This window comes from Acomys russatus, chromosome 17 (genome assembly GCF_903995435.1).
Source record: "Acomys russatus chromosome 17, mAcoRus1.1, whole genome shotgun sequence".
NCBI lineage: Eukaryota > Metazoa > Chordata > Mammalia > Rodentia > Muridae > Acomys > Acomys russatus.
This window is the reverse complement of record NC_067153.1, coordinates 19,794,283-19,819,446: the sequence shown is the minus strand read 5'-3', so window position 1 is coordinate 19,819,446 and position 25,164 is coordinate 19,794,283. Positions and strand designations below refer to the sequence as shown.

Genomic DNA, 25,164 nt, shown 5'->3' with positions numbered 1-25,164 from the left:
ACAGCTGCAGCCGTTGTTGTTGTTGTTATTATTATTATTTTGTTTTGTTGTTGTTGTTATTATTATTATTATTATTATTATTATTATTATTATTATTATTATTATTATTTTGAGACATGCTGGCTCACGCCATAACACTCATCTAAAACTATTCTTTAAAGGTTTGGGGAAGCCGGGAGTGTTTTCTCCTGCTCGGCAGCACTGGTCTGTGCTTTATAACATGATATATGGAAGTCTAATGGAGAAAGAGGTTGAGAAGCAGCAGAGGAGTCAAAGAATGGTTAAAAACACATTCAACAAGACTCTGGGAATTTCCAGGGTGACCTGAGCTTGCAGAACTCTGCCAAGCCAAAGCATATAGGTTTTAAACATCCTCCTTTAAGAAAGTTTTTCTCCCATGTAAGTATGTCTACTTGTTAGCTTGTCCATCTATCCATCCCCTCTTCATTGGAGTGACTGTACATTATGCAGATAGGCAGAGATTAGCAGCCCATTATTCTTGTCCCAAGCGGGGTTTCTTTCTACACTTGCAGCAGACACACAGAGAGGCTAAGAGAGACTATGATATGAGGCTGTCCAATCAATGCTGCCTGATGGCTGATAGGGACTGTGTCCTATTGCCAGCAGCTGAAGATGGAGTGAGCCAACACACATGTTCAGTGCCAGTTTACAGACACTTGGTGAGTGATGAAACATGCTTATTTTTCAAACATCAGCTATCAATCAGGCAATGAGGGGCAGAGGGGCAGGGAAGAGAAGGCCTGTCCTTTGCTTTTGCCTTCTCCCAGTGCTTCCCTGTTGCTCACACCTTGGGTTTCCCAGCAGCTCTGTCATGCCCTCTTTGAACTTCCACAGGCTTTACAGGCAAGAAAGGTTTTCCAGTATATACTACCAGAAGGCAGAGGACTCCTGTGAAGGCAATTCTGTCTGTGTGACAGACATAATTCAGCAAAGCAAGGAGGCCAGACTGCTACATTCTGAAGGTCTATGAGAATCCACAATAACAGTTTTGGAAAGTAGGGCAAAAAGACCACTTAGAGTCAGCTAATCAATTAATTAATGTTTAAATCCTTCATTTTCCCCTCCCTCATCTCCTCTCAGTCCCTCTCCCAGATCCCCACCTCCTCCTCCTCCATTTCTCTTCAGAAAAGGTCAGGCCTCCCATGGATACCAGCCAGCACTGGCATATCAAGATGCAGTAAGACTACGTGCATCCTCTCCTACTAAGGTTCCATTTAGAATTTTTAATTGTGCTGGAGAGATGGCTCAGTGGTTAAGAGCACCAGCCTCTTTCAGAGGTCCTGAGTTCAATTCCCAGCAACCACATGGCGGCTCACAACCATTTATTTTATTTTATTTTTTTTATTCTTTTTTCCATTTTATTATTTTATTCGTATTACATTTCGATTGCTAGCCCTTCCCCTGTTTCCTCCCATTCTCCCCTCCCCTATGTCTGTGATCGAGGGAGACCTCCTCCCCCTATATATGCTCTTAGAATATCGAGTCTCTTCTTGGTAACTTGCTATCCTTCCTCTGAGTGCCGCCAGGCCTTGCCATCCAGGGGACGTGGTCAGAAACGGGGCAGCAGAGTTCGTGTGAGAGTCAGATCTCACTCTCCACGCAACGGTGGAGAATATCGTGATCGTCGGCTAGGTCTTGGTAGGGGTTCGAAGTTTAATGCCTATATTCTCCTTGGCTGGTGCCTTAGTTTGAGGAGGACCCCAGGACCCAGATCTGTCTATCATAAAGTTCTTCTTGTAGGTTTCCAGGACCCTGTGGGTCCTACTATTTCCTTATTCTTCCATGTTACTCTCGCCTAAAGTCTCAATAGGATGTCCTCTCCTCTGACCCACTTTCTTGGTAAGTAAAGTTTTTCATGGTACGTATCCCTTGGACTAGTGTTTTGATATAAGTGAGTATATACCATTTGTCTCTTTTTGCTTCTGGGTGAACTCACTCATTATGATAATTTCTAGATCAATCCATTTGTCCACAAATTTCGGGAATTTCTTGTTTTTAATAGCTGAGTAGTATTCCATCGTGTAAATGTACCACAGTTTCTTAGTCCATTCTTCTACTGAGGGACACTTAGGCTGTTTTCATGTTCTGGCTATTATGTATAAAGCAGCGATGAACATGGTTGAGCATATGTCTCTGTTGTGTGATAGGGCATTTTCTGGGTATATTCCAGAGAGTGGGATAGCTGGGTCTTGAGGAAGCCCTATTCCCATTTTTCTGAGAAAGCACCAGACAGCTTTCCAAAGTGGTTGTACTAGTTTGCATTCCCACCAGCAATGAAGGAGTGTTCCTCTCTCTCCACATCCTCGCCAACACGTGGTGTCATTTGAGTTTTTGATCTTAGCCATTCTGATAGGTGTAAGATGGAATCTCAGTGTCGTTTTGATTTGCATTTCTCTGATGACTAATGAGGACGAGCATTTCTTTAAGTGTTTCTCGGCCATTTGATATTCCTCTGCTGAGAATTCTCTGTTAAGTTCCAAGCCCCATTTTACAATTGGGTTGTTTGGTTTTGTGGTGTTTAATTTCTTGAATTCTTTATATATTTTGGATATTAAACCTTTGTCAGATGAAGGGTTGGTGAAGATCTTTTCCCAGTCTGTAGGCTGTCACTTAGTTCTACTGACACTGTCTCCTGCCTTACAGAAGCTTCTCAGCCTCATGAGGTCCCATTTATTAATTGTTGACATTAAGGCCTAGGCTGTTGGTGTACTGTTCAGGAAGTTGTTTCCTGTGCCTATGTGTCCCAGGCTCTTCCCCACTTTTTCCTCTAATTGAATTAATGTCTCTGGTTTTAAGTTGAGGTCTTTAATCCACTTGGACTTGAGTTTTGTGCATGGTGACATTTTAAGGGTCTAATTGCATTTTTCTACATGTAGACATTCAGTTAGACCAGCACCATTTGTTGAAGATGCTATCCTTTTTCCATTGAATAGATTTGGCTTCTTTGTCAAAAATCAAGTGAGCAAATGTGTGTGGATTCATTTCTGGGTCTTCAATTCGATTCCATTGATCCACCGGCCTATTGCTTTGCCAGTACCATGCTGTTTTTATTACTGCTCACAACCATTTATAGTGAAATCTGATGGCCTCTTCTGACATGCAGGTGAACATGCCGATAGAGCACTTATGTACATAAGATAAATAAATAAATCTTAGAATAATTGTTAATTGAGGCCCACAAAAAGAAAAAGGCTGAAAATCATTGGCCTTGGACATGGCAGGGAGAAAATGAAGATTCACATAGACAGAAAACTAGAGAAATATTTTGCTCTTAGCTCTCAGTTTTATTCTGGGGGTACGAGTCCCCAGGGCCCTCTGTCCCAAGGCTCATATAATGTAGTGTGGATGACGGATGAGGTTGGGGCCAATTTAATTCTTTGCTAATCAAGCCAGCATCAACACTTCTGCTTGTGACCACCCTGGCACCAACTTTACTCAAAGAACTTACCATCTCCTACCACTTTTGTGGATGCCCACTTCCTCATTTGTTTACTGTCTGTCTCCCCAGCGCACTCACTCAAAAGCTCTTTGGCAGTGGGGTCTCTGTGTCCATGGTTATATTCCCCAAACCTAAACACTGCACTGTTCTGAAATGCTGCTCCAGCAGGACTTGCAGAAGGTATGAAATACAGCAGTGTGTGTACAAGGTTCTCATCCTACAGGGCTGCTCACAGAAACAAAGAGCCCAACACTGGGCACTGGCTGGGGAAATCATAGCGCTGAGGAGAAGTTTCTTTATTTACGTGATATGTGGACAAACAAAGAGTTTGTTACTTAGAGCAGATAAGATTCACTTTTTAAAGGATGAGGGAAAGGCTGTATGTGTGTATATTGGTAAAGAAGCACAGAGTAATCTGCTGGCGTCAGTGCTCAAAAGGACGCCGGGGCCCAGGGGGTGCAGGAGGAAAGGAGGTTTCTGTTCTCGTTTTTTCTTTTTCCCTTTTTTACTACTACTACTATTTTTCAAAGGGCTAGGGAGAGTTCAGTTGGTAAATGCTTACTAAGTTGGCAAGCATGAGGTCCTGAGTTAGATGCTAGAACCCATGTCAAAAAAGGGCAGAACTCCCCTAGCCCTGGGGAAGAGGAGACAGGCAACTCCCTGGAGCTCTTTGACCACCAACTGAGCCTACCTGGTGAGCCCTTGGCTAATGAGATAGTTTCAGCCTCAGCAAACAAGACAGGTAGCATTTGAGGAACAACAGCTAAGGCTGGTGCACACAGGTATGCATACACACACACACACACACACACACACACACACACACACACACACACACACACTCTCTCTCTCTCTCTCTTGCCCCCCCCCCACAAACATCCTTTAAAAATAAGTAACATGCTGTTTGCTCAAAAAACCCCAGTATTTAAAACAGTATAAAAACAGCTTTCAGTCCTAAATTGTACTTTTCATCAATGTCTCAAATCCTTCGTGAATGAAGCAGGACCAAACGCCTGCTGCTACCCTGATGGGAAGGCCGTGTTACAAAACAACAGGGAACTATGAAACTTGTGGTTAGTGCTAAAGGTGAAGGCTCTTCTGAAAAGTGAGTCTCTCCAAATCTATGCTCTAACCACGCCGAGTAGCCAATGTCATCACTGTGGTTAAGTGCTGGGGTGAGGTACTGCACTGATGGAAAACCCCAAGAATTAAGACTTTCATTGTGGTCATCTACACATGTATTCTTGGGGAATGAGAAGAAACCAAGCAGATAATACATCATATATTAGAAATCTGGATTTTCCCCAGTGGTTAAACTTAGGAAAAAGCCACAGGAAAAAAAAAATACTAAAATTTACCAACTCTATCCAGCTTACTTCCCAGGAAAAAGCGACCAGGAACTACCTGAGTGGCACCAGAAAGACGGAAGAGAAGAGGGGAGCTTAGAAGCACAGCAGTTTCTCTCTTAAAAATCTCAATGAAGACAACATCTGGCCAAGCAGGTGAATTACATGAGTCCAGTCTTAGAATTTGGGAGTCTTCCAGTATTTTTGTTTTCTTACTATTTCAGAAATCTTGACAACTCAAGCAAGCTCTGGCAAACTGTGAAGTGTTGTCCCCACAGGCAATTTCAGTGTAGTCAACACAGAATCACAGGACAATGGGAGGACAGACTTCCTGCTGCCACTGTCATTAGTCTTTAACCAATGTTTTATAAAGACTTAAAAATGCAGTATGGATCATTTTGTTGGCACTTTACTAAAATGCTGTTGATTATTCTGCATCAATTGCCCCAACTTTCATACTATTTTCATTTCCGTAATAATCAAATGCAATTAGATTCAAGTCCACAAGAACCAGAACACTCCTTGTTTTAAAAGTTCTGCTTAGAGGCAGACTTGCCTGTTATAGGTCAGTGTGAGCTACAAAGAAAAGCCCAGTCTCAAACATATGCACATTCCACAGGAAAACCGAAACTGTTTATATTTCCATCTTATTAAGCAGGGAATGTTAAACACCATTTCAGGAATGACACTTGCTTTCAGTAAGATATATTGGTGTTCCTGGCAAATGGCCACTCCTTGCAAAAAGGTCTGCCCTCTGAAGGGCCACACTTCAAACTCAACCTGGGATTTGGAAGATGTCAGACAAGGAGGCTGAAAGCTATCATTTTATTACGTGGAAAGGATTTCTTAAACACGTAGTTATAATTAATACAGGCTTCTACAAAAAATAACCACTTATTTCTCAAACTGCTCTGATGCCGACAGACATTACACAAATTACCCATCACAATCCCACTGAAGATGACTTGAAAACAACCCTTCCTCTGTGCAGAAACACATATGTTCTGTTTTTGACTTTTTATCCCCTAAGACAGATTTCCAAGAAAGACACCATCTTGCTTGTCTGGCTACTGATACTTACATAGCCCCACCCCCACCCCAGAGGGTAGGCTTCTGAGGGAGAGAGAGGCCTTGGGAGTACCACAGCACAGCCACACTGCCCACCCTGAGGCCCCTGCCGGACTAAGAACTGTGCTCTGGGCGCCCTGGGGTGCTGCCCACGAGAGAAGGGCAGCAATGTCTCCTTTTCTTGCCTTGGAGTGGAAAGCAGCCCAGCTCTACAAATGGGCCCTCCTACATGCACACGAGGCTGATAATTAATGAGGACATGATTTGCTGGCTTCGTCATCTCTAGCTAATTCTGACAGGCTCTCTCCACTACCCCTTGGTTCCCTCTCTGCCTCTGCTGAAAGAAACAATTTCTCTCAAAGCAAAGCTAATGCAAATCTGCTGACTCGCTCAACACTTTGGAAAATCCAATTAAAATAATGAGCCAGCTCCTGCAGTTAAATCAGCAATACCCTGGTATAAATTAGGTTTTCTGTCTAGAGTGTTAACTCCTTCACACCCTAGGCAGTCACCAAATATCTTAAAGCTATTTGAAATGGATGCCTGGAGATCATCATGCTAAGTGAAATAAGCCAGCATTGGAAAGACAAATCAAACCTACATTTAAATTCCCTCTTCTCTCTATCTCTCTCTCTCTCCTTTTCCTCCCTCCCTCCCTCTCCCATAGTACTGCCAAGTACCTTTCTTAAAAGGGGTGCTGATGGAGGAGAGAAACATCTTTAAAAGGAGAAAAGACAGTAGAGGATAACAGACTACATGTGACATGGAAGCAGAAGAAGGGACCATTTGGGGAGAGAAAGGGGACCAATGAAGAAGTACTGGACAAGGTGGTAAAGGGATGCTAATAAAAATAAAATATTGTGATATGTATGTATGAAAATGTCACAATAATATCCATTATTCTATTATGCCAACTAACTTAAAAGAAAACACAGCCAAAAAAAATTTTTTTAAAGAGTTTTACCACTAGGTTGCTTTCCAGAGTACTATATGTACAGGCACATGTGACTACCACTATTGTGAGTGACTGTTAAACCTCTCTGGTGCCCCAGTGTTCCCTTCAACTAGCCAGTGCCAGTGCATAAGGTTTCAAACACTAAAATTATATAATAAATATGTAAAGGATGGCTGTCATCAGCAATTACTGACACAACAGGTTAAGATTGTTCTTTAAATTTTTCTTTGTTGCACAGGCAGTAAGAGGGAAAAAGGAGAAATTGTTCTTGGTTTGAAGGTACTCCTGCCTCCAGGCGAGAGTGCTGCTACTTTATCTGCCAGGGATTTGTAAGAGTACTTCTCAGCTTCCAGGGTACCCCAGGCTAACCTTGTCATCTTTAGCTGAGAACGTCCTTATCCAAGTCACTCCTACTTACGCTTTTAGAGGCCTGGTCTCCTCCTCAGTGGGGAAGTGCAAATGATAAAACCAAGTTCTTGCACCCTTGAGGGAGTTATGTGAGATGCACTCAGTGGATTGAGAGGCATGTAAAATGCTAGAAAGGAGATGGGATAAATTAAACAGAACTAGGGTATTTTCCTAGATTTTCTTTTTTGTTTGTTTGTTTTCCTCCTCCTCCTCTTTTGAGACAGGTTTTCTCTGTGTAATAATGTAACAAGAGCCCTGGACTCACTTTGTAGACCAGGCTGGCCTTGAACTCACAGAGATCTGCCTGCCTCTGCTTCTGCCTCAGCCTCTGGAGTGCCGGGATAAAAGGCATGAGTCACCACGCCCAGCTCCTAGATTTTCTTTTTACACACATTTGGAAGGCTAAGCAGTAGCAGTAGAGAAAGAGTAACGAGGCATTAGGGCTCTCTGCTTGTCAGGCTTGCAGCACATGCTCTGCACTGGTAAGCACGGCTTGGTTTTTCTCTTCATTCTTTAAGGTCTTCTCTCAAAATAACATTGAACCCTGTTGTGCTACGCTTCATCTAGGCAGCCCAGCCTGAATGAAACTGTTGAGTAAAATGACAGAGGGTACTGAGCTTAGCCTTTGTTATCTAAAGTTACCGGGGTCGAGAGAACTCTATAAAATGGGTCTTAGTCTCGCTAGATTAATGAGGATACAAGCTCAGAGAGGCTAAGTAACTTGACCAAGGCAAAGCATGAATGAAACAGATGGTCAGGTTATTAACGATGGTTTGCTTTACTCCAAAGGCCATTCTCATTTCCTCTGCCTTGCTCTAACTGTTTAAAATGACAATCGGGCCACCTCACTTTCCTGTCTGGCCATTCCTGCCTCCTGTTAGCTGGAGTCAAGTCCAAAACTCTCAAGTTTAGTCTGGCCCTTGCCAGCCTTTTCCCTTGTGGCTGTACCCAGCTGAGCACCAGCTGCCATGGCAGAAAAAGGCTTTTGCAAGTCCCTGGGCAGCAGATTAGGTAGAAGCATTAAATCCTGGTCCTGGATGCAGGAGCACTCTCGACACATGAGTAACCTGTTCAGGCTTTATGCGTGCTAGGCACACGCTCTTCTCCAGCCCTCCTTTCCCAAGTCCCCATGCACCAGCTTCCTGAGTACCTGAGACGGCAGGTAGCCATCACCCGGCAAACATCTGATCTGGTTACGAATCAAACTGGTGTATAAAAGCAAAACAAAACAAAACAAAACAAAAACAAAAGCAAAAGCAAACAAACAAAAAAAACCAGTATGGTAGTGAGTTTGAAGGGAAAGTTGCCGCTTTCACATGGTGCTACAACTTCCAGATCTTAGATGCGGGTGTCTGCCCGAGTGTCCTGGCCCGAGCAATCTCAGCACTACCTGGAAACGCCTCAGAGGTGGAATCCCAAACCTAATTAACAGAACTTCTTGAGGATGGAGCCCGATAACCCAAGTCTTAGTAAGTTCTTGAAGTGAAATGAATTAAAGTATGAGAGCTGCTGAGTCTTGGGGGCTGTCCACAGTAGAAAATCCAAATTCCTGTTGAGGAGGAAACCCCTCCAGCCAGAGAGGAAATCATCTTGCCTATGGTCTCAGGGGCAACTGCCATGAAGGAACAGAGGTCAAAGGATGCTCTAGAGAATTCTGGAAAACCTAAGGCACACCATATGCTGATTGCATCTGACAAGACTGAATTCAAGAGGGATTACAGTTTTCTTGGAAATATTACACAAAGAAAAGGGCAATGTGGGACTATAAGGGAATATGGAAATCCTTATCTTAAAACAATGCGATTATATTTTAAGTATAATTTAAGTAAACAGTGGGTTAGATTTATCATCTCCTCTGCAGAGAGAAATAAAAATGTTGTTTTCCTTTGTCTTTTACCTCAGCAGAGGGCAGCTATGCTGGAAGGGAAGAAGCAGAGATCTCTAAGACTAAGGCGAATGAGAAAGCTAAGGGACACAGCTCGTACACTTGCATCTTGGCTTGGAAAAATCATCTTGACCCTTAGCAGTGTGCTTTGAATGATAATCAGTTCTTGACCAACTTTTAAGCTTTAAATTTCATTTCCATGCATGCCATTAATAATTTGATTTGCCATGCGTGAATTATAACAAAACCATTCTGTGACTTCAGGTTATATTTGCCTTGCCTCCCAGATGTCTCTATCACATGCCCTATACATGTTTTTTAACAACTGATTCTAGAAGGTCCTTAGCACAACTTAAGACATCCGTAACAAGCCAGGCATAGCGGCACATCTGGGCTTAGTGTGCCTCCTTGTAAACACTGGTGAATTGTGGGTACATTCTTGGTGGATACACCTCAAGGCCACCATGAAATGAGGAATCTTAGATTGCAAATCTGTGATGCCTGCTACTTCCAAGAAACCAAATAACGTCTCACCTACTCATTGGAACCCTCAAGCAGGAGACTTTGAAAAATCCTGTCCCTATATCCCTCTTTCTCTTTGTAAAATTAAAGACTTATTTACAATGAGCTATCAAAATGCTTTACACAAGGGTTCTGAAACAGAAGGAACAGCTATGTGTGCCATAGAATGTGGCATATACTGGGCACCTGGTAAATGTCACTGAGTCAAGGAACACCTTAGAAAGTGTGTAATTTTAGTATTGACTTTAATTTACATTCTGACCTCACTGTAATACGCAATATAAACCACTGTTGAATGCTATTCAGTACTTCTTTTAAGGGAAATGGTCTCTACCAGCTTAAAAAAAAATAACCTACTCTCATAAATACCTATTAAACTATTTGTAGCTCAGGACAAGGGTCCTACTGGTGTGAAGATGTGACACCACTGCACTCTGGATGGGTGAGTGAGAAAATGAGTGACCTGCCTCTGCTGACCCAGCCTGTGACACAACAGAGCAGAGGTCTGAACTCAGTTACAGCCATCTCTAAGGTTACACTATTTCTGCCAACTCTCATGCCTTTCTACTGCTTCAATCTTTTAGCACACACAGTGGGAACAGAGAGTCACTGGACATGCCACTCATTTCTAGAGGCAGCGGAGGAAGATGCTACTGAAGACTGGATGAGGAGGGTACTTCTTCATGTATAGTCATAAAGGAGCAAAAGGTACAGTCTAAAAGAAAACGAGTAAAAGTTGAGGGAGGGAGCTACCACTGCGATGTAAAGTGAATAAATAAATAAATAAACAAACAAATAAATAAATAAATGATAAAGGTAAGAAAAAAGGAACTAGCTGAAAAATAATCATGAATTACATATTAAATGTGATTAGAAATAAATTCCAAAAGGGGAGACAGCAGCATGGAATCAAGAATAAACACAACTAATGACATGGATCACCTGAGCACTTCTCAACGTGGTTCAATGGGAAGCTCATGCTTCTTACATGAGAAAGAAAGTTGGTGATAAGTAAGTGCAGAAGCATCAAACTGGTTAAGAGTTTTCATTCTTAAAAAAAGAAAGAAAGAAAGAAAGAAAGAAAGTTTCATTCTCATGTGCCTAAGCTCCTAACATAACAGTTGTATGTTGCAAATCTGCTTGAGAAATATCAGTGCTTCTTAGAGAGAATTCTCACAAAAGAATAAGGCACAGAGATAAGTTTTCCATCTCACTCACTCTGAAGCTCCTGCCCCTAGGGGCAGACAGATATCCTGCCCATGGCCTCTGGGTAAAGTTGGGCAGGATATGCACAGCCCGAAGCACTGACCCTGAACACCTGTGGAGCCTGAAACAGCCATCCTCTTCTTGACAATCTGTGCTCAGTGCTGCTGACGTCAGTCCACGGGACGCGGCCCCGCAGCCAAGGATAAAGTGGGCACTGGCCCTACCTGGGGCAATGACTGAGGCAACATTCCCCCAGAGGAATCCAAAGTAAGATTTAATCTGAAGCAGTTGAGGAGAATGTGAAAATCTAGGTAAAAGGTCATTCCTGGGATGAAAAATGGGCAAGAAAGGGAGGGTGCAAAGGGTCAAAGGAGCGACTGTAGGCCAGAGCTTCATGGAATTCTCTGAGCCAAAGGAAATATCTGCATTTCCTTTTCACAATGTACCTATAACCTCTGGGCTAGGGAAAAGAACTCTGGAGGCTTCCAGGATGAAGAGCACGCAGACAGAAAATCAACTGTCTTAGTGTTGGTCTTATCTTGTAACATCTGTGCTACTGCTTTGTCTTTTAAGTCAATATAACTTTTAACTTAATGGTAATTCTATGTCTGAAACAGTGCATCCACATATTTTTCAGAGGCAGTACAGTGTGCTGTAGAGGAGACCCTAGGTTTGAAGAGCTCTTACAACTACTTGAGGTGCGATTCCAGTTTCTCTGCAGGCAACCAAGGCTGATCCAGTGAGGCAGAGATGAAAGAAGGCAGTGCTCTCCAACCGTTCCTTCTTTTCCTTGATTTTTCAATCCCCTAGAGCTGGGCGGAGCTAAGACCATCTGGAGAGTTGAGAAAACGTTTTCATGAGAGGTCTGCTTGCCTCTGCCTCCCAAGTTCTGGGATTAAAGGGATGTACCATCACTGTCGGGCAATTAACAGGCTTCTAAAACAATACACGAAAAAGTTCTACGAGGCAAGTGGATCTCTGTGAGTTTGAGGCCAGCCTGGTCTACAGAGTGAGTTCTAGGACACCAAAACTATTTGCAGAGAAACCCTGTCTAAAAAAGAGAAAAGAAAAAAGAAGAAGGAAAAAAAAAAAAAAAAAAAAACCCTAAAAGCTTCTGAAATAAATGCCTGATTTTTGCTGGCATGCATTCCCACCCTGAGAGAGTGCATTTCACTGCTAGCTCTGACTTGGAGTGGGATTCATCACAGTTGGTTTACTTCATTTCACACGAGCTTTCAGTGTCTCACTGCAAAGGGAACATCTTGTAGGTATTACAGAGTGCATGGCACCTATACTGTTAGCCATCTAAAATAGAAACCCTGAATCCTACAATGATCTAATTCTAAGGATTTTGGATACAATATATGATATATGAAATACACACTTAGATATGTAAGCTATCAGTACCCATGTCTAAATGTAAAAATGAATATTACATTAAAAAGACAGACACTAAAATTATGCAATAATCTTGGTTTTTGAATTTTTCCATATTCCTGTTTAACTTTCATAATAATAATAAAAAACAAAACAAAGCCAAACAAAATGCCCTAAATCCTTTCCCTCTTGATCATCCACCCCCTACCCACGTGAATAACCTCACTTAACATGATGTCCCACAGCACTAGCTGGTCACAAGTCACATGTGGGCATGAGGGGAGATGTAGTACAAACACTGAAACCTTCCAATGAGGGATTCTCATTCTGTGAAAAGATGAGACTTCTGCGGAGAGGCACACCTAACAGACACATGCTCAACACTGGACATAAGGATCATCCCTTCTACCCTTTTCACCATTTAAAAAAAATTCTAAAAAATAGTGTGATAAAAATCTAGATCCAACATGTGTGTTTTCAGCTATTTTCATCTGGAGGGAAAGAAACTTAAAAACAAAAACAAAATAAAACAAAATGCAATCCCTAACCCAAACTACAACATTCTACAGAAAACAGGAAGTTCCACGTTGCCAGGGAGCTTTCAGCTCTGCTTCAGCAGCTCTAAGCGGTAACTGCCCTCAAGTGCTGAAGGAGAAGGGACAGGGCTGTGCAAAGGTTAGGGCAGGGAAGAGACCTGGAGCTCCAAGAGGCCTGCCTGTACTAGACCTCTCTGGGCACAGGTCCCTATTGATAAGTAAGGTTTCCACACAGCCTGTAAAGCCACTGCAGCACTGACTGAGGGCACGGGCCCTCCTAATAATCGAGAATCTCTTCCCCAACGCAATTTTGCAGTTTGGGAACTTTAAATGTACTCAATGCTCTCTGTTGATGTTTCACTTCCTTTGCCAGGATCACATGACCAGCCAGCACTATTGAAAACCAGTTTATTCCTTTCTTTTCAATGGCTAAAAACATGAATTTAATCTTGGTACTGTATATTTAATCAAATGAACAACAAAACCAAAAGCAGCTAAATCCAATAGCGGTCTACTTTTATCTATTTATTATAAGTGCACTGTGAAATAAGTCGTTCTCACTAAGACACTGAATGTTAAAGGGGCAGAGTAGGAGGGTAAGGAGGTACCCATGCCATCACAGGAGATCCACATGGTACATAGGTGCTTTACCTAACTTTGGAAAATGCTTCCACACGACAGACCTCGAGAGGGAGGCTCAGGTGTGTGTTTTCTCACTGCCACGTCTCTCCTGCTCAATCACAGTATTTGTACTGAACCTCAGGAAATAAATACAATATATGCACTGAGTGATATGGCAAGGGGGATCAATCTCACTTCATAACAGTGAAGAAATCAAGACGTAAGCATCTTTCCAGGCCACAGAGGGAAGCAGCTGCTAGTGACCTTTCCTTTCCTAACCCTCTTCTGTTCAAAGCTTAAGCTCTTACATCCTGTCACACACATTAAAGATAACAAAATTGATCGTGCCCATGTTTCTCTAGTTCCTCGCCACTGAGAGGCAGCATTTCCTAGACCTAAAGGGCTAACAGACCCAGCTTCCGGAAGCACAGAGCAAATCCCTCCACTTCTCAGAATGACAACCACATAAATGATGGTAGGGAAAGAAATCCACCAGGAGGGAAAAACTGACCCACAGAACCTAGGGAAGTGCAAAGGAAGCAAGCTGAAGACTACTTGCCAGGCACCTCAGGGCACGATGGAGGCCAGTGGACTTAGGTTCTATACATTTATTTTACAGTGAAGTTTTTACATAGTGATATGTTATTAAACATTTCTCCTTTTTCCTCTCAAACTACAATTTGATGCTTAGACTTTGTTTTATATTTTGAGAAACTTAAACTCACAAAAATTTGAAAACACAGTACAGATAGGGCCCTGTTTACTTTTCAGCCAGCTTTCCCAGCAATAACAGCTTACCTATTATTTATTAAAACCTAGAAACCGATAACAATATGACTAGACTACAGACCTTATTTAAATCCCACTAGTTCTTGCATATGCTTTTATGTCTCTTAAACAACTACATTTTTGTACACAGTTCTAAGGAAGGTGTGGTTATTAATCTATATAAAAAGCCTAGTGTTTGACTTGGGATCACAGAAAAGATGCCTCACTTGCCTGTGTTTGGTCAGTAAGGCACTCAGAGGCAGCAATAATTGTTGCTCAAATGGACCTATGGACAACTCCAGCTAGCAGACCTGAACCTGTCCATCTGATGCTGGTTTTCTAAGGGTTAGGGGTCATGTGACTTCCAACAGCATTCCAAGGAAAAGCCTGGGCCGAAGCAGTGCTGCATCTCAGAGCTCTGCAAGCAGCATCGGACAAGGCAATGCATAGGGAAGCTATGGGAATAAAGCCAAAGCCAGGTCCACGGGAAACAGAGGTGCCAGCACAACGCCACACTTGCTAGGACAAACTATATGCAAAACTGGCCCAAGAAGAGTGACCACATGGACTGCATATCAACTCCGGTGTGAAATGATTATTTTATGGCTGCTCACCAGGAACACCACACCATCTTCAAATAGAAAATATTTATTTTTATTTTCTTAATGAAATAAATTAGGTCTTACAGCTTTTCTTTTTGATCTACCTTATAACTTGTATTCTATGAAGGAGAGGGGACATGGCAAAACCCCACCCCCCACCAAAAAAAAAACCCCAACAAAACAAAACACTACTTAGACTATCTAATGAAATAGCTAGACCAGCAGTTTTAGCTTGGAAAGAGAATACCCAGAACACACAGCGGTAGAGGCAATACGCAGTGGTAGAGATAAAAGGTGGGCTCTGGCTACTTTCTAGCAGTGTGAACCAACAACATACACCATCTCAGAGTGACCTGGTACCCGCAGGGAGACCACCAAAACAGAACAGCTATGCATTATGGTAAGACAGTCACACATTACCATAATAGTTACTTTTCTTGTCACTGAGACATAATACTGGTCAGGAAGTACTTAAGGAAAGAAAGGTTCAGTTCAGGTTGAGAAGGCACAGTCTGTCATTTTGAAGAGGGCATGGGGGAGGTCACGAGGTAGAACTTACAGCTAGGACACCTCACATCTTGCTGGGTCAGAAAGAGGATGGCTTGGATCAAGCTGTAACCCTCAAGCCTCACCCTTATGCCAACAGGCTTTATGCCCCAGAACAATGCCACCAGCTAGGAACACGAGCCTGTGGGGACCATTTTACATTCAAACAATAACAAGCACTCACCACACACTGCCAAGTTCAAAGGTCTTCGATAAACATTAGTTTATATGGACATATATGGATATATTAAATAAACACTTATTTGCTTGACTGTCTTGTACACATAGATACACAGGTGAGCATCAGTCTGCAGTGTAGTCAAATATATATGACAGGCTGGTGTGGGAACCCTGGAGAGTGGTGACTCTTGGCTAATGTCAAAGCACATTTGTCTTCTGGAAAGCGAGATATTCATGTGAGAAGATGTATCCCTGGGGAAAACCTAGCTTCCTAACTTTTCTGTCAGTTATTAGCAAAGTGAGGGTGCATCTTACTTCACTTCCTTTCCTACTGTCGGTCCTCAGCTTTCATGATTACTAGTCTACAAGCACCCCTGCACCCCCAGCAAGTGGCAAGTAATGCCCAGAAGGAAGAGGAAAGGAGATTCAAGTAGTCGAAGAGTTAAAGAAACACCATGGGCTTGTTAGCCCCAAAAGTATAGGAACGTATGTCTTAGGTCTTAGGTTCACACTGTCTTTTTTTAAGCTTTTGAAGAGACAAAGTATTTTATATTCAACATCTTTTCAAATTACATGATTTGCACGTTTAAGACTTATTCAATGGCATAAACTACCAATTAAAATGAAACTGTCAGGAAAAGAGGCATATGTAAGTTTTTAATACAAGGAAAAAAAAAAAAAAAGATTATGATGGGCCAAAATCCTCAGGTTAACAGACTGTAGGAGGCTTTCCAAGTAGGTAGTATTCGTCTACTGTAAGCTATTTGTATCAAATGGATTTATGACAGGATTACCAGCCAAGGCCTGAGAGGCCCATCTGATACATAACCCACCTAAGGCAAGGGTATTTGAGCTTAGGCTAAAGATCCTGAGAGGATGCAGAAGTGCAATGTTATGGAGACAGGAGAGGATAGAATGCCGCTTCACCAGGACAGGAACTGAGGAAATTAAGGCCATAAATCATCCTGCTGTGGTTAAGTCCCTACCTCTTGAGACTTAAGATGATATTTGATTAAATCAAGTCAAGACAGCTCTTAGAAAAATATTTTCACCAAAACAACCACAGACATGGCCAGGCCCAATGATGTGAATGCAGTTAAGATATGGTGATACCCATACACAGTGTTGGCAGGCAAAACCCTGACTGTTGTCCCATCTGTGTTTGCCTTCTTGAGTCAATATCTTTAAAGACTTCATGTTTTAGGATTCTTCCTGCCATCTAGGTTCCCTAAATCCTAAAACCTTTTTCCTGAAGGTCTGCGGGGCGGGGGGTAGGGATAGGAGTAAAATAATACATAAGCTTAAGGGAGGCTAATGATTTCAAGCACCAAGACATGAGGGTATTTTTATACAAGTGGGATACAATACAGGCAGGTATATTTCTATTGCATGTTCAGCACTGAGAGCATCATCACTCTTCTAAGCAGCTTACATGAAAGAAAGAAAGAAAGAAAGAAAGAAAGAAAGAAAGAAAGAAAGAAAGGCAGGAAGGAAGCTGCATACACAGGGCCTGTACAGGTCTACATCAAATATGAGTCCTAGAGCTGAAAGAAGTGGACACATGGCCCATCCCTAGCCTAGAAGCTATCTCTAATTGACAACAATTTGCAAATGAAAATTTAGTTTTCTCCAAGGGAGTCTCATTGGTGAAAACAAACCCCTCCTAAGGGTAGGCTGCATGCCCAGCAGTAGATGGCAACAGAGAGTGAACTGAATGGCATTTTTGGAGGTTCCTTGTCTCATAATGTCATGTCAGAGCTTGCTGAGTGTGCAAATGAGTGCATCCATGTGTCTACATATGTTTCTTGAACCTTTTTGTTGGGCTCCTTTTGTTCTGTTTGCTTTGCCCTATTCCAATGACATGTTAGCTTTGCTTTTATTATTGTCCCTTAGAAGCCTGTTAGTTTTCTAATGAGAGACAGAAAAGGGGTGGGTCCAGATGGGAGGGCAGTTAGGCAGGAACTGGGAAGAATGGAGGAAGGGAAAACCATAATCAGTATATATTGTTATAAGTGGGAAATCCATTTTTAATAAAAGGAAAAAAAATCCTGCTAACAGGAATCTTAAAACAATAGCAGTGGTAGAATGTAGAAGGCAGTTAAGTGGTTTCTCTCCCTTCGGTATAGCCACCATGCTATAGGCTGGGCTAAAGATACAAGGCTAGAAATTTTATCTTGAGATTTGTAAAAGCAATGAGCTCCACAGGGCTTCATGGCTTGTTATTTTACTCTTCACTCCCAGGACTGAGGGTTGAGGTGAGGAACAATGACTTACTCTCTGTATGCCTGGTGAGGATAAGAGCTCTGCTTCTATATCTATGGCATGACTCACCAGATTTTTCAGCAGCGTGGACAGTTCCTTTGTAAGTGTAGAAAACTTGACAAAAGCAGTGCCAAGGTCAGGGTTGTCTCTACTTAAAAAATTACTTCCGAACTTATCCAGAACTTGTGCATAGTTTTCTTCATTTTGTACATGATCTAAAAAAGAAACAAAGAAGAGGTATGAGTGGTTATTTCACAATGAAGAGTTCTTTTGAATGCTGATCACTGGAACCTCTTAAAAGGAAAACAGAGAAAAACAGCATCAATTATTTATTGAGCATGTCCAGAGGCTGGCAGTACACTGAATGTTCTTTTCTTTTGAGACAGGATCTGACATATAGTTCAGACTGGCTTTAGGCTTGCAACCTTTCTGCTGGAGGCCTCTCTTGTGCTGTGATTACATGTGTGTGGATGGCACTGCTCACTCTCTGTCTGTCCCACTCTTCCTCCCTTCCTCCCCTCTGCTTTCTCTAAGGAGGAATCCTGTTTCTTTCAGAGCACTCAGCTCATTTATATCCCAACTCATCCATTGTCTCTCCGGTTTTTTAAGGGAAAAATCCTTACCACAGTCTCCAGCAACTGAGAAACTATGAAGAAATTTCTTATTAGGAAACTCAACCTTGGAATACGAAGGAAAACCTCAAGTGTTCTAGTATGTTTCTTTCTCTGCATGTAATCTTGACGCTTTGTTTTGATTTATGCCGTAGGTCTGCAGAAGAGCACCTCTAAAAACTTTTTTTTTTGTAAAACCATGTCTAGGCACAAAGTGTGCATTCTGGATCAGGTGGCTCTGTGTTTGAAGTATAGTTTTGGTACTTAGCCAGCTTGCTATTTTATTATTTGGCTTAGAAACCGCCACAACAGCAATAACAACAAAAACGCCTATGCTTCCTACCTTAGGGGGCACACAAGGAGCATTCATCTTCTATTTATAGATCAATTTTCTCCCTAGTTCTTCCTTTCAAATCTACAAATTGAGGCCAACTTTACAGGACTGTGATGCCAAGCGTTTGATATGAAGCACAAAGACATTTCTCAGAAGAGTGGACACCCACACAGGAACCCTCCCCCCCCATGAAACCCTATAAACACCCTCTGCCTTGTTGTCTAGGACACCATGCTCTTTGTCATCCTCTACCTCAAGGCTGCTCCCTCCACTATCTCTATTGCTTCTTCACCTGGGTGCTCTCATCATAGTGAAATGCCTCTCCCTGCCACTGGGACTTTACTATTTTCTATCTATGCTTACTTCTTTGAGATCTCAAGTCTGCTCACTTCAAATGCTTTCCAATGAATTGATACCTCGACCCCGCAGCTCACTCCTAAAACACAAACTTACACACCCAACTACTTATCCACTATCTCCATTTGGATGCCCAATCTACAGGCTACAAACGGACCCCTTGGTCTTCTTCCTTGAGCCTTTTATCTCCCTTAGTCACTGGCCAATAGCATCAGAGAAGCTGCAATGTGACACCGGTCAAGTCATACTTGGTTCTTCTTTTTCATGCCCTGTACTGCAGAGTAGCCACAGAAAGCCACTTACCAGAGAACCCTACCTTTAAGATACACCCGATCTGAGAACTTCTCATTACCCCATGTTAACTGTCACCTACCTAGCACCACCTCTTTCTTCTGGTCTCTTGGTTCTGTTCTTGTTTTCTTACTAAAGCAGCACCTGGGTGGCCCAAAACTGCACCAGATGTTAACTCCATCACACACATTGCCACTCCCAAGGCACTCCCAGGCTCGTGATCTTTACAGGCATATGGAGAGGCATACAGTACCTTTCTATACTCTGGGACTAATGAATGGAAGCTAGCTTAACTGGCAACTGAGTTGGAAGTGATACTGCTTTCGTGTGCCAGCTTCTGGAATGTCCCAGTTTAGCTCAAATCTCCATCTCTCTGTTCCTCAGTTTGGTGTACAAAGAACCCGTATTTGTGTGGAAGCCCACAGTACACGCCTTTCAGAGTCCTAAGCCTTCCCTTAGTTAGAAGGAACCTTCTCTTGCCCGTAAGTCCTGTACCTCTGTCTTTCTATATCACCTGTGTACATAAATAGCTTTCCATAGAAGACACGGACGGCCTCTGGTCATCTCTGTATTCCCACTCAAGAGACAGCACTGCAGATTTTCCAGGGAGCTGGACTTAGGATGCTAGGGCCTAGTAAGAATTTCTTAGGCTGTTTATCCCCAGCTATTCAACAACCGAAGTGAAATATTTTACTTTTAAGCACGCCTCAGTAACTGTATAGGAGCAATGGCCGTTCATGAAACAGAACACCAGCCTGAGGAATTATGGGCAAGAAGCATCACTGTTGTCCAGAGAGACCAGATGAAGCTCCCTAAGACTTCTGCTCATCACAGCATTAAAATTCATGATGCCTGCTGTGGCTGCAAGCATTTCTGGCCGAGATATTTTAAAAAGATAAAATGCAGCTCTGGTTAGAAAAAACAAAAAGGCTACATCAGTTCAGCAACTGGCTGTGCATGTCTACCCCAAAGCCAGGCTTTCTGCATGGGTCACAGAAGCTCATGAGCCACTGAGAATCCTACTTAACGCTTCTTTCTGCTTCGGCAAGCTAGTGAGGCTCATTTCAACCCTCCCAGAGGAGAAAGCACTTCACTGGTAAGTGGTAAATATTGGCACACCGGCTTTCTGCTTGTTTACTTGAAATCATATAATTTTCAAATGCGATGTGTACAAATGTGTAAATTAACAGTATCTGGCACTCACTACCCAGATTAAGAAAGAAATTGCTACAAATTGGTTCTGGAGCCCCTTCCTGGCCAGCCCACAAAACTGCAATCGCTTCTCTTCCTCCTTCGACATCTATTACCCTGAAATATAGTTCCATGCAGAGGCTAGGAAGAGTTATGAGAAGCCCAGAAGATTAGCAATGATGACTCACTGCAAAATCAGATGGACTGAGCAGGAATAGGTCATGGGAGGGGGCACTGATTTGTGTTGAGAATGTTTTCTGGCTTAACTGCTTTCTCCATAATGCCCTATTTCCTCCTCACTAGATCTCTGCAAAGTGTGATAGATGAGAGGCAGGAAGCCAGCCTAGATAAGTAAGCATAGGCTATGTCATAGATCTGGGGAAACTATATAGTGCCTGTGTGTGCATATGTGTCTATGAGTATGCTTCCAAACACAGTGATATGTAATGTATGTGCAATACTGTGGTATAGATACAAACATCAAAATATAGCAGTATAGCTCAATTGAACTTGGAAATAATAATATGCTACTGACGGGGGGAGTAGCATAAGCATGGAGTATGCCAGTCATTGTTATCTCAGAGCTGTATGTAACATCTAAGAGCTCAGTAACATGTCTTATACATTTTAAGCATCGGTTTGCATACTGCATTATGAATCTATCAGAGGCAGTTTACTGAGAGCACCCTCCCGCAGTCCCTCTTACAAAATACCCCCATTTCTGTACAAAACCAAGAGTTTTCCAGGAAGATTTTTTTTTCAATGTCTCCACTGCTCTGTGGAGGAAGTATCAGAGGCAGAGACAGAGGGAGGCTGTATTAGAGGCGCAGGTGGCCATCTGAACGTGCTATCACTTCAGGCATACAGAAAAGAAGAAAGAAAGGTTTTGGGAGACACCATCATAGGAACAGGTTTGTGACTACAGAGAGGGACTAATGGTACAGGAAACGGCCTGGCCATTCAGACGTGAGAAAGCTTGATGACAAGAGTTCTCTTTTATGATCTGTACTGGGAGGCTTAGAAATAACAGGACAATAGGCAGGAGCCTTGGAATTGTAGGAGAGTGAACTGTAGAAAGGAAGAGGTAGAAATACAGATGCTATTTTGGCGAGGGTCACAATTCACAGGCTTTTTGGGGCTGCATAAGCTCGCAGGGCTGAAGCCCTCACACATGTACTAAATGTGCCCTCTTTTTTCTCTATTGAGCTGTGGCTCTGTCAATCCTGTTTGCAGGCCCAAGTCACTGAATTCAGCAGCTTAGAGGAAAAGCTCTCCCCTGCTCAACTGCAAAATCTGAAGTGAGACAAACTCTTATTCAATGTCTGTGTTCCGTACCTTGGTCAGGTGACCTTCTCTAAGTTATACCTATAAGATGAGGCCAGCAATGGCATTTACCTCACAGACAGTTAAGATACTGTAGGCCAAATGGTTAATATATAAGCATAGTTAAGAATGTGATGGTGGTGCCACTGCTGCCCACTTTGCTCACTGCAGCATAACTGGTCTTACACCTTTGGCCAGGTACCATAGGCATCAAAAACATTTTGAAATCAGGAAACTAAGAGCTTATACCATGAGAGTTGGGAGTGCCTTTGGGTTGCATTGAAGTTTCATTGCTTCAGCACACCTTAAAGACTTCCTCAGTGATACACAAACAATAGCCATCACTGAGTAGGCCTTTCTCTGAAGGCTGCTTACTTGTAGTAGATCTTACTAGACTTCCAGACTGGTCTGCCAACCCAACCTCTGGCAGCTGCCATTTATCAAGCACTGAGTATATAGTGGGATCCATCACAGTTAATATCCTAAGGCCCATACAATAGTCCTTCAAGACACTATTTTTTAAGTTTATATTTTTATGTATATGCATATGTATGTGCCTACTCATCTCTGTGTGCATCACATGGGTGCAGTGCCCACAGAGGCCAGAACAGGGTACCTGATTCTATGGAACTGGAACTACAAGAGGATGTGAACTGCCTAATAGGGAAACAAACCCAGGTCCTGAAAGAGTAGCAGGCTCTCTTAACCTTTGAGCCATCTCTCCAGGTATGAGGGCTAAAGCCAGGGTTAGAGACCAGCTACGCTTGATTTCAAATCACACCCCTTCTGCTGACCCAAGTCAGTTAAGACTATCCAATGTGCCAGAACACTGTGTTAATACCTACTCAGAATCCACTAAGTGAAAGGCTTAGAGTAAGCACCAGGCATCTAACAGGCTTCTTTGTGCCTTAGTGACACCGACAATGCAATAGTTATAATTGTGTTGGAATTAAAATTTGATAAGTCAATGTGCCGGAGGTACACTAAGCATTCCTTCTACATTAACTCACCTGGTGTCCACAATCACGTGCACGGCTACCATCTTCATTTTAAACACGTGGTGAAAGTGTTGAGAGGTTAAACAGCTCTCCCAAAGTCACAAAGATAAAGAGGAACAGTGGCAGGACTGAGGCCTGGCCCACCCTCTCAACCACTCGGTGTTCCACCTGACCTCTAAGACACCTGCAGTCTTCTAATATGAGCCAGATGCCAAGTAAAAGAAGGGTCTGGAAATTAGGTATTATTGTTCTAGTCTTTACTGCCTGGTCCTGGCCAGATGACTAGTCTCTTGAGTACTTCAATTCACTAATGTATAAAGCAGGTCTTGATAAGACTTACCTGGCCACTGACTGGTAAGGTGTCACAATGAATAGGAGAGATCCTTTAGAAGAACAATAAAGCCACACACACACACACACAAAACAACAACAACAACAAAACAAAAACAAAAACAAAAAAAAAAACCACCTGGCCTCTTTCTGATTAGTGAGTATTATGTCACCAGAAGCCTATTTCCAAGCACAACTGCCAATGTGAGTGAGGCATGGAGTCATGGAACATAGAGAGGGTCTATATCCCTGCTCTGGTTCTCACTGGCCATGATCTTAGAAAAATTACTTAAGTTTTCACTTGTCTCCAGGTCATTTGTGAAACAGTATGTCTATAAAATACACAGCAGATTTCTAATATTTTTACATTTAGGTCAATGATCCTGAGACTGGGTTAAATGCTAATATTAATTAATGGGTATCAAATATAAACTTAGTATCAGGTATACTTTGGAGGATTCTGGTATGTGTAAGATAGCCATCAGGTAATAATATCTAATTGGCATTGGCATGGTCACGATGGGGAACTTAAGAAGAATCACTATGATGAGCCACATCCAGTGTCTGGCATCTGAAGTGTTTAAGTTCTAATACTCATTCCAAAGGAAGTTTCGCTTTCATGTCTTCCCACTTCTTTCTTTATTCTCTTCTGCGCAAAGCCTAAAAGTGCAGAGAGTCTAGGATAGCGGTTCTCAACTTGTGGGTCATGACCCCATAGAGGTCAGATAACAGTTATATCGATGTTTACATTATGATTCATAACAGTAGCAAGTTTACAGTTATGAAGTAGCCACAAAATAATGTTATGGTCGGGGGTCACCACAGCACAAGGAACTGCATTCAAGTTTCGCAACAATAGGAGAGCTGGGAGCCACTGGAATAGAGCAACATGTGCCTATGGCTTGTGAGCCAGAGCTTAGATAGTCTGGGGGACTGGGCATGCGCGTGCCTACACACCGTGGAGTCTACGCAAAGGTATCTCCCCTGAAGCACCACTGCAGTTCCAGGCCTCAGCCTTCCTCATCCAAAGTCAATGTAAATCTACCTTTGACTTAGTCCTCATAGCTTTACCCCATTTGTGGTTTGTCCCGTTCCCAGAGCTCAATCTGGCTACAGTGAGTGCTCAGTAAAATGCTACTGTGAGTAGTGGACAAATAATGTTCCTTCTCTCAAAAAAGGTTCGTTTGTCAGGTGCCAGGAACAGCAGCTGTAGTACTAAGGCGACATAAGCTGCCATATACACTGTAATGCTGGAGCACCGGGAAAAGGACGTATCCTCCTCTACTGCCCTATAGACACCTGATGGCATGAATGGACCCTTATAATTTTAATTGCCGTTTTAAAAAGTTTTAACTCACATGCAATTTTGGAGATGCAAAGATAAAAACTATAACGTCCTCTTCCAATCCTACCTCCTCCTTTGGCCAACACATACACAAACACAGAGACTTTCTATTCATCTCATTTAAAAAAAGCCGAATGAGGTGCTGTACACCTACGTGTAAAGAGCAGGAAATTCAACATCAGCACATCTTAATAATTATGTCAACTGTGGTTATGTTTCCCGACAGGCTGCAGTGCTAGTTATAACACTCTCTCTCCTAAGAATCTCCCAAGTTGTTTGCAGCTTTCTCCACCAACAACCAACACTTCAATAACAACGTCTAAACATAGGCTCGTCCATGCTGCCGCTCTGTCTCTGGGAAGATGTACACAAACGCACAGGCTTGCAGGGGATGTGGATAATGTACACTCCAGTCTTACAACTGCTCTGCTTCCCTCCAGAGAGGCTGGCTGCAGCAATCTCTCCAACAGCAGTGCCATAGAGCAGGGGCCCTCTCTACAAACTCACAGGCAGAGAGAAGCACTGTCTTCACAGACATGAAAAACAACCACAGGAAGCCTGCTGCTCTGTATTTTACTGTCAGTTAACATCTCCTTTTCTCTCCTTTCCCTACTTAGCCTAGTTTTGAGCTGCTTGTCTTTC

General features: G+C 42.6%; 1 protein-coding gene across 1 annotated transcript in view; it reads right to left on the bottom strand.

The window, feature by feature from the left end:
* The window catches only part of Asap1 (ArfGAP with SH3 domain, ankyrin repeat and PH domain 1), a 302,667-nt gene that overhangs the window by 84,610 nt on the left and 192,893 nt on the right, over positions 1-25,164 (bottom strand). The window contains 1 exon segment of the mRNA XM_051159597.1: positions 17,812-17,957. Within this exon segment, the coding sequence (XP_051015554.1) occupies positions 17,812-17,957 (146 nt within the window).